The sequence below is a fragment of the Rana temporaria genome, chromosome 1 (assembly GCF_905171775.1).
Source record: "Rana temporaria chromosome 1, aRanTem1.1, whole genome shotgun sequence".
Lineage (NCBI taxonomy): Eukaryota > Metazoa > Chordata > Amphibia > Anura > Ranidae > Rana > Rana temporaria.
The window spans coordinates 279,806,163-279,816,866 of NC_053489.1; the positions used below are offsets into that span (position 1 = coordinate 279,806,163).

At 44.0% G+C, this 10,704-nt stretch overlaps 1 protein-coding gene across 1 annotated transcript; it reads left to right on the forward strand.

Annotated features, from left to right (window-relative positions):
• Nucleotides 1-10,149: 10,149 nt before the first annotated feature.
• LOC120914142 (ribonuclease H-like) lies at nt 10,150-10,704 on the forward strand. The gene has a single exon (XM_040324699.1). It carries the CDS (start codon nt 10,150-10,152, stop codon nt 10,702-10,704), a length of 555 nt encoding a protein of 184 aa, XP_040180633.1.

Below are 10,704 nucleotides of genomic sequence, written 5' to 3' on the forward strand. Positions count from 1 at the left end.
TCTGTAGTTTAATTTGCGGGGTACCCCCTTGCAACAGATAAGTAGATACAAGGTGGTCATTAGTCTTAAAATGTATTTTGGGTATCCAGACCAGGGAGTGTCTAAAAATAAAGGAGGGGGAAGGAATCTCATTTGTTTTAGATTAACTTTCCCAATCAAGGAGAGCAGAAGATTCCGCCAAACTTGAAGTCTATGCTTAAAGGGGTTATAAAGGTTCATGTTTTTTCACCTTAATGCATCCTATGCATTAAGATGAAAAAACATCCAATGATTACAAGCCCCCCCAGCCCCCAGTTTTACTTACCTGAGGCCTGGAAGGTCCCGTGTCGCGAACACGCTCGATTGTTGCCCGGGCTTCTCGGCTCTTCATTGCATAGATTGATAGCAGCCATTGGCTCACGCTTCTGTCAAATCCAATGACGCGGGCACCAGGGGACAGGGCTGAGTCTTGCAATTGGTGGCTATGGACGCCGAATGCAGGACTCAGTAGAGCACCCGCAGGGTATCCCCCTTGGGAGAGTGCCTCCCAGAGGGGGTTATCTGAAGTAGGAAGGAGTCAAAAGAGCCACAGAGAGACCCCAAAACAGGTAGATCGGGGGCACTCTTTGCAAAATGAACTGCACAGTGGAGGTAAGTTTGATATGTTTGGTATTTAAAAAAAATATAAAACCTTTACAACCACTTTAAGAGTCGGTTCACACTAGGGCGACACGACTTCCAGCGCGACTTTCAGAGGCGACTCCGACACGACTTGAGCATGAACCACAGGGCGATCTGGGGCGATTTACAACACGACTTGAAGTCGTCTCCAGGACAGGAGACTTTCCAGTGGCCAATCAAACAACAATCAGCTCTAGGGAAGGGAGGGGGAGGGAGGGGGAGGGAGAGGTTTGCCTGAGAAATGTATGTTATCTTCCTGAAAAGTTGCTTCAGTTAAGACAGTGATCAGACTTGGATCAGACTTGGAGGCGACTTCCATTGAAATCAATGGGTACAAATCGCCTACAAGTCGGATTGAAGTAGTACAGGAACTTCTTTTGAGGTCAGAGCGACTCGAGTCATGTGTATTAACACCGCTCCCATTCACTTGCATTGTTTTTCTCGACAGCGCGACTTGGGACGACTTGAGGCGACTTCAAGTCGGATCCCAAGTCGCCCCAGTGTGAACCGGCTCTTAAGGTTTGGATAACAGGAGTAACGTTGAAAGGTAAGTAATCTGATACGGTATTAGATATCACAAGTCCTACAGTGGGGAAAATGATTATTTGATCCCTCTGCAGACTTTGTAAGTTTGCCCACTTACAGAAATGAAGGGTCTATAATTTTTATAATAGGTGTATTTTAAATTATAGAGACAGAAAATCAACCAAAAATCAAGAAAAACACATGATACAAATGTTATAAATTGAGTTGCAGTTCAGTGAGTAAAATAAATATTTGATCCCTAAGCAAAACACGACTTGGAGAAAGAATTGTTGGCAAGCACAGAGGTAAGATCTTTCTTGTAGTTAGTGATCAGTTTTGTAAACATCTCAGGATCTTTTTTACAGATCTTCTCTAAATCCTTAGTTTCTTGGCTGTCACTTGGCAACTTGAAGTTTCATCTCCCTCCATAACTTTTCTATAAGTCTATGGTCTGGAGACTGGCTAGGCCACTCCATTACCTTAAGGTGCTTCTTCTTGAGCTACTCCTTTGTTGCCTTGGAGGTATGTTTTGGGTCATTGTCATGCTGAAAGACTCATCCATGACCTTTTGTGGCCAATATAAAACTTTTCCTGCCATCTGCAGGAACACGCACATGACCAGTCCATACTTGGCGAGACCCTGAGGCATTAATCGACTGTGGGCAACCTGTGGGTAAGATTTTGTGTGTGTTTTTAAGCACTGGAACCATTTTATGATTTTATGATTTTGTGCAATCCAAGATCTATGTTACTCAATATTTTTGATTGTGTATCATACTTCACTGGTTAATACTTTTGTATTCTGATTGGATATCGCTCTCTCCCCTGAAGAAGCGGAAGTCCGCGAAACATGTAGGGTCCATGTGATTTCCTTTCCAGTTGTAACTTTACTTCAACTGAACGATGCTTCCTGTTGCCCACAGAATCAATTCAACAACTGTTTGTCCACTTCTTTTTAAGAACCCTTTGTATATTTTGTATCTCTAAATTAATAAAGTATTTTTTGTAAATTTTATAAACAAAGAATTTGTGCTTTCTCATCAATATCATCTTATAAAAATATGCACCGCAAATTATCCCCTTTTCTTTCTTTTTTGAAAAAACTTTCTCGACCCCTCTTTAGTGTTCTGGTAGAGGGAAGAAGGTTCTCATCCAAGATTTTACCATACATGGTCCCATCCATTGGCCCCTCAATGCGGCAAAGTCGGCTGTACCTTTAGCAGAGAAACAGCCCCAAAGCATAATGTTTCCACCTCCATGCCTGACTGTAGGGATGGTTTTCTTAGGGTCATAGTCAGCATCTTTCTTCCTCCAAACACAAGCGAGTCCACCTCCTCAACAAAGCACATGTACAGACATTCCGTTGTGTTAAGAAAAATGCTGACTATATCCCTATGAACACCATCCATACACTTGAGCAAGGAGGTGGAAATATTATGGTTTTGGGCTGTTTCTCTGCTAAAGGTACAGGCCGGCTTTGCCGCATTGAGGGGCCAATGGACGGGGCCATGTATTGTAAAATCTTGGATGAGAACCTTCCCTCAGCCAGAACACTGAAAATGGGGTGTGGATGGATCTTTCAGCATGACAATGACCCAAAACATACCGCCAAGTTAACAAAGGAGTGGCTCCAGGAGTAAGCACATTAAGGTCATGGAGTGGCCTGTTCAGTCCCCAGACCTTAATCATATAGAAAATTTATGGAGGAAGTTGAAACTTTGAGTTGCCAAGAGACAGCCAAGAAACCTTAAAGTGATTAAAAAGTCTTGTTTTGTTTCCCTCAACATGTTGTTATACTTACCGTATTCTACGGTCCATAAGACACACTTTTTCCCCCCAAAAAATGTGGGGAAATGTCTGTGCGTCTTATGGAGCGAATACTGACCAGCAGAGCTGCTAATAGGGGAATCGTTTCGGTGACAGAACGATGCCCTATGCATCTCTCTGCCCCAGCTAAATCCTGTTTCTCCCCTGCCTTCAGCTGCTATAGGGAGAGAAACAAAAGGCATTGTTCTTTAATTAACATTGGCATTTACATGTAAATCGTGCGTGCATTGTTATGTAAATGAGTTTGTCCGCCGCAATTTATATGCAAATCACGCCCCATCCTCCGCATGCCGCCCACCTAGACACCACTTTATCAAGTATTATAGGGTGCTGGGGCAGCTGCTGCACACAGAAGGCTTTTTATCTTAAAGCGGAGTTCCGCCTCTGAATTTTGTTTAATGACTATTAATATATGGACACTTACCTGTCCAGGGAGCCTGTGATGTCAGCACCCGAAGCCAATCTTCAGATTGACTCACTGGTGCTGCCGCTGCCATTCCTGGTGAGGGAACCAGGAAGTGGAGACCAAATGTGGGGGAATGAGCCTTCAGAGTATCTGGGCCTTACTCCAGTTAACTTTACGACCAATAATAACAGTTGCGAGTAATTAGCAGTGGAGGCTGGTGCTCTATTTTTTTGGGAGGGGGGCAAACAAACCGCCCAGGGCGCAGTGCTCTGCGTCCCCGGCCCACCCTTTTTTTAAACCAATTAGAGCCTCAGGTCTTGAATCACATGCTTCAAAAGGAAAAAAAAAGCCGATTGAAATCCATGTGTCCTGCATGTAGATTAGGGGCCAGACGCATGGATTAGGTGGGTGACACCACTGTGCCCCGTATGGATGGGCCTTCCAATTCCACCCATTTTTTTTGCCGAGAGGCATGGGTCCAATCCATAACTCACCGCAGGACTACTGCTTCATGATATTTTTCAAGATCTGGGAGGAGTACCCCCCCCTTCTCTTTGGATCTAGTTAATATCCGGAAGGCAATGCGATTACTTCTTCTATTATTCCATACAAATTTCTGTATTACAGATCTCAAAGTTTTAAAATATGCCCAGGGATATTTATCAGCAAACTTTGAAATATATACAGAGCTTTTGGGAGGATCATCATTTTGATCACACTTATAAGTGCTTTACATTATAAAGGAAAACAGTACAGCTACAATACAATGCAAGAGGATTAGGATTGCCCTGCCCTTGAGAGATTACAATTTTATAGGGAGGGGTAAGTGGTAGGAGTGGAGAGGACAGTTTGGATTATATATTGAGACAAGATTAGTGATATGCAGCTTGATGCAGAGTTGTAAATGGTTTTGTATGTTGTTGTTAGTATTTTGAATTGTATTTGTTTGACAATCAGAAGCCAGTGGAGGGATGGGCAGAGAGGGGAGGCCGACACTGAGTGGTTAGTAAGGTGGATGAGTCTGGCAGCAGCCTTCGTGATAGACTGAAGGGTAGATAGCCTACATAGAGGTAGGCATAGGAGGAGGACAACAAAGGAATGAATGAGTTGCTAAATGGTTTCATTGGTTTAAACGAGGCATATTTTGAAGAGGTTACAGGGGTGAAATCTACAAGATCTGGACAGTGATTGAATTTGGGGCTGAAAGGACAAGTTAGAGTCCAGGATTATACCTAGCACCCTATCTTAAGAGGAAGGACTGATTTGTATGATTGGTGGAGAAGTTGGGGGAGGGAGCACAGGTGGGAGTGTATATTATGAACTCAGTTTTGGAAAGATTGAATTTAAAAAAGTGGTGTGACATCCATACTGATATGGCAGTTAGTAAGTTAGTAATGCGAGTACAGGGGACATGTGGAGGGGGCGTAACTGCACTGCACTTATCAGTACAGCTTTGTTGTGGACGATTGTACGTTACTTTTCAACTCAACACACTCTGAACTATCCGTTTTTGTGTGTGGCAGCAAAAGGAAGGGTCAAAAAATTGCCTGGTTCCCCTAGATCAGACGATATGGTCAGAACTCTGACCCATGTTTCTTCACCACTGACCCATATTCCTACAGCACTGTCTAGTTAAAGTGGATCTTCAGTCCGCCTCTCAGATAATTCCCCCGGCACTGCCATTATGGTGCATGCGCAGGTGCAACAAGTGGCTTTTCCCGGTCTGTCAACACATCTGCCCCATGCTCCTTGCATGTGCAAAGATGGGGAAGGCTTGGGATTTCCCGGATAGCTATCTTTGTGTGTGCATGGGAAACCTCACACACATGCAGATGGTCAGGGAAACCAGTGCATGTGCAGCTATGCCCAAAGCCCTGTGGCAAATCTGCACGTGTGGGAGGCAGGGAGAAAAAAATGTAAATCTCGCCTAGGCAAGAAACACAGAAGAGCTTTGCTTTGCAGTACAAATAAATAACTTAGCTACTTGCCACCCATCCACCGTCAAATGACGGAGGGACGGTGCAGCTCTCATTCTAGGACAACGTCATATGATGTCGTCCCATAACAGTTGCTCTCACATGCCCCCGGGGGCACGCACCGCGGCTGTCGTGGCTGCGCCATGTTGCTAGGACACGGTATGACCCCGATCTCTGTAAGAAGTCGTGGCTCTTTAACCATGTGATCGGCTGTGTTGCATGTAAACACAAAGATACTGGTAATCGGCACACCTCGTCTCACACTGACAGAGTGAGGGGGACATCTACACATGTAATCAGGGCAGTGATCACCGGTGCCATGATTACAATATAGTGCCAGCAATTAGTGCCCATCAGTGCCAGCAATCAGTGCCCACAAGTGCCACCAATCAGTACCCATTAGTGATGCCAGTCAGTGCCGTCTATCAGTGCTGCCCATCATTGCCAATTAGTGTCACCCATTAATTCCTATCAGTGCCACCTATACGTGCCACATATCAGTGCCCACTAGTGCCCACAAGCGCCACCAATCAGTGCCCATTAGTGATGCCAGTCAGTGCCGTCTATCATAAGGTGACCAGATTTTTAAAATGAAATCTGGGGACGTATTTTTTTTTTACTAGTAATGGCGTCAATCAGGGACTCTATGTCCGTTCCCGCCACCGCCGCCCACCTCACAGCCTGCCAAGTCTTACTCTCCAGGCCCCGGCTACTACTGGGTGGGGTGCGGAGGAAGATCACTCCTCCGGGGAAGGCAAGGAGATAAGCAGGCAGGTGGCTGGCCGGGACTTGAGCCAAGGCAGAAGAACATGCGAGCGGAGCTGGATGGGCATGCACCTGAAACTGAAGAAATATTCCCTCCACTTCTACCAGCACATGTTAATCAGAAAGGGGCACAGATAATGGAAAAAAATACACCCCCCTAAGCTAGTAGGAGCGGCAGAGCGGGGGGGGTGTAATTCAGATTTTTTTTTTATTCTGCACTTACTGTCTTTGAAATTGCCCCTGCCCCTGTTCAAATCCAATCCAGGGACAAAACCGGGGACAGACTTGGTCCGGGGACAGTGTCCTCAATCCGGGGACTGTCCCCGGAAACCGGGGATGTCTGGTCACCCTAGTCTATCAGTGCTGCCCATCAATGCCCATCAGTGTCACCCATCAGTGCCACCCATCAATGCCTATCAGTGCCACCTATCCGTGCTTATCAGTGCCAGCTATTAGTGCCACCTCATTAGTGCCCATCAGTGCCACCTAATCAGTGCCCATAAGTGTGTTGGAAAAGTTTTTTTTATGTGTATTGTGTGACTATTTGTAGGAATGTAAAATGGCTTCTAAAGACACGTTGCTTTAACGTGTTTCTGTAATGGCTTCTAAGGACACGTTGCTTTAAACTAGCCTAATTCTATTGTTTGTTTTACTTCCTTAAATCAAACTTTGCTAAGAGTTGTAAAGAGACACTGTGATTGGCAATAAAGCTGTTTGCGTCATGAGCCACCGGTGGTCTTTAAGCCAATAGTATACTTCCTGTTGACCATATAAGAAGGTCATACACCTCGTGTCTGTATGGGACTTTTTGTTTTTTCACGTAGCATGTAGATCTCATCCAGTTATACCGGTGTAACTGAAATAAAGTTATCTTGCTTCTGGAACACTTGAAGTTTGACTGATCACAGGGGAAGAATTATCCTATCATTTTGGTCCTTCGAGCCGCAACCAATGCGTGAAGCCCGGGTCCAATGGTTCTGATCGATCAGAAATCGGTGAGTATCGGATCTCAAAACTCACTGAGAAAATAAGTCCCCCCACTTAACATTAGTGGTCAAATAGGGGCCGATTGCTACCAGGACCCGGGTTCAACCATCTGGTTCCGAACCTGCCGTGATCCAGTCCTTCTATTGTGTTTTGGAGGTAAGATACTTTAAATTACATTTTTTTTTCTCTCTCTCTCTAAGTCTATTCTTTTTTTTCTCTTTTTCTTTGCTTGATTCTGGTTATGAGTTATAGAACAGACATTGGGACTGATTGTATGACATCTTAATAGTCCACTGATGAGTTGTGATAACAGACATTGAGACTGATTGTATGACATCGTAATAGTCCACTGTAAAACAGGCATTTGGGGCGTTGCCTGAGGTAAAAATGGACGTCGCCTGCTGTCCGGGACAGATAAAAAAAAGATTTGAAGGGTATACCGAATGTCGTAGGTTGCGGACCCGACAATGTAAGCGCTAAAAGTAGCTGAGTTATCTAAATAGATTGCGAGGCCTACTGTTTTCTTGGTGATCACTTTTTCTCCTTTTATCTCTTTCAAATGGTTAACCTTGCTAACTTTACCTTTTGTTTGAACAACAGTACTGCTGCACACACAGGTTTTAACAATTTTTTTGTTTTTCCCCATAGTGTGGGGTGTTTTGATATTTTTTTTCCTTTCTCCCCTGTATTCTTATTGTTATCGTGGCCCAAGGATTGCTACACCAGTGATTTACAAATTATTGGAAACCCCAATTAATGCTAACAACAGGTACATTTTTTTGTTAAGGCAGTGTCTGTAATCGGGTGTTTAAAAACTGGGCTCCCCCCCATTCAGACATTGCTAAGTACACTTGCTCTTGTGTGTGTGTGTGCGTGTGTGAATTTAGACCAGGTCATTTTTTTTTCTCTCTCTTCTTTTTTTGTTTGTTTTGTTTGTTTGTTTTTTTTTGTCTGTTTGTTTTAAACAAACTGTGCTTCTAAAAAAAAAAAGAGGGGAGGGTAAATAGTTTAGGAAATATATGTGTGCATAGGTTTCCTGTTTGGGGAATTCAGGCCCCATACACACGAGAGGATTTATCCGCGGATACGGTCCAGCGGACCGTATCCGCGGATAAATCCTCTCGAGGATTTCAGCAGATTTCTATGCGATGGCGTGTACACACCATCGCATTGAAATCCGCGTCGAAATCCTCTGGCGATGACGTGTCGCCGCGATTATGACGCGGCGACGGGCGCGACGCTGTCATATAATGAATTCCACGCATGCGTCAAATCATTACGACGCGTGCGGGGAATCCCTTTGGACGGATGGATCCGGTGAGTCTGTACAGACGAGCGGATCCATCCGTGGGATCCGATTCCAGCAGATAGATATTCTGTGCATGTCGACAAATATTTATCTGCTGGAATTCGGAAATATCCGCGGATAAATATCCGCCGGAGTGTACACACCATAGAATCTATCCGCTGAAACCCATTCGATGGGATTTATCTGCGGATAGATTCTATGGTGTGTACGGGCCTCAGACTTTGTTTTATATAGATTTTGGTGGGATTTGTATTCTAAACTCAACACTGAAGCAAAAGAACAGAGCACCATGGGGAATAATTTCTGTAAAGGGATGTATTGTGTGTGTTGCTGTTGTGTTCCTAATGCACCATTAGAAGATGATAAGAAATGTATGCATAACAAAGACCCTAAAATTGTGATATACTGTGCTAAAAGGAAAAGAGATAAAGAAAACCTCCTATTAGGTATGGTGTAGATGATGGTGTAGTATACCCTTTGATAGAAGTCCCAAACCCCAGGGGAGGACAGGCTGTTATACCAAGAGCTCCTGTGGTACCAGATCCACACACACTATTGAATGATTTGGATCCAGGGAATGAATTATTCTCTGTGATTGATATCAGTAATGTTTTTTTTAGCTTTCCAGTGCACCCCGACCATCAATTTTGGTTTGCCTTCACTTACCGGGGGAAAAGGTATACCTTAACGAGGTTGCCCCAGAGCTATTGTGAGTCCCCCACCATATTTTCACAGGCAATGTCCACAAACTTGGCTCAATTTGTGCCCCTAGGGGAAAGCCAGCTCCTCCTCTATGAAGACACATTCTAGTGGCGTCTCCCTCAGAGGAGGTTTGTAGGACTGATACAATGGCTCTATTGTATTTTCTCCATGATCAAGGGCATAAGGTAAATAACACTAAAACTCTAGTTGTGGCAACAGCAGGTCAAATACTTAGGGTATAATATCTCAAAAGAAGGTCGGCACCTGGATGAAGCGAGAATTCGAATCCTCCTACAGGTGTCGAGACCAAAAAAACAAATGATGTATTTTTTGGGCATGAGGAATTTTTGTAGGGTTTGGATCCCCGGGTATTCAATATTGACCGCCCCGTTGGTCCATGCCTTACATGGTAACCCCATGGCCCAACAGGATGTTATTAAATGGAGTGAGGAAACAGAGATAGCTTTTACTGACCTAAAACAAGTCCTTTCTAGTTCATCAGTGCTAGCCTTAACGGAATATGACAAACCTTTTTCAAACAAACAGTAGATTTAAGGGAAGGTCACATGACATCAGTACTTACACAGTCACATGGTGAGCGCCAGAGGCCAATTGCTTACTATTCTACAAAACTAGACAGTGTTACTAGAGCACTTTCACCCTGTGTACAGGCAGTGGTAGCTGCAGCCGAAGCAGTTAAGGCCTCAGCATCTATAGTGCTATATTACCTGCTGACACTCATAGTACCTCATGCAGTATCTGTTATTCTTTTACAACAAAAGATATCACATTTGAGCCCAGCACGACACCTTTCCTGTATGACAATACTCTTAACACAACCTCACTTAACAATACAGAGGTGTACTACATTAAACCCATCCACACTACTACCACTCCCTACTGATGGCCATAAACATAACTGTACTGCTGCCATCGCTTAAAAGGTACTGCCTCGAAGTGATTTAAAAGATGTACCTTTATCTAATCCTGACATGACGCTTTTTGTTGATGGCTCCAGTAGGAAAAATCCAGATGGCACAAATGCAACTGGATATGCAGTAGTGACACAGGATGAAATCTTGGAAGCCAGGCCATTACCAAAACATTATTCAGCACAAGTAGCAGAACTTGTAGCACTGACAAGAGCATGCATAATTACAAAAGGAAAATCTGTAACCATATATACAGATAGTCAATATGCATTTTCAACTGTACATGTTTTTGCACAACAATGGAAAAACAGGGGGATGGTGACCTCTAGTGGTAAGCCAATTTCACACACGGACTTCATTCTAGAACTTCTAGATGCAATACAGTTACCAAAAGAGCTTGCAATATGCAAATGTCAAGCACACACAAAACATACAGACCCCATCTCGGAGGGAAATAAAAGAGCAGATGAAGCGGCTAAAATAGCGGCACAAGAAACACATCAAATAATGACAGAACTGGAAATCATAGAGATAGATCATACAGTCCTTACTGATATGCAGCAGAATGCTCCCCCCGGGGAGAAACAATATTGGAAAACAAAGGTTGCACATTGA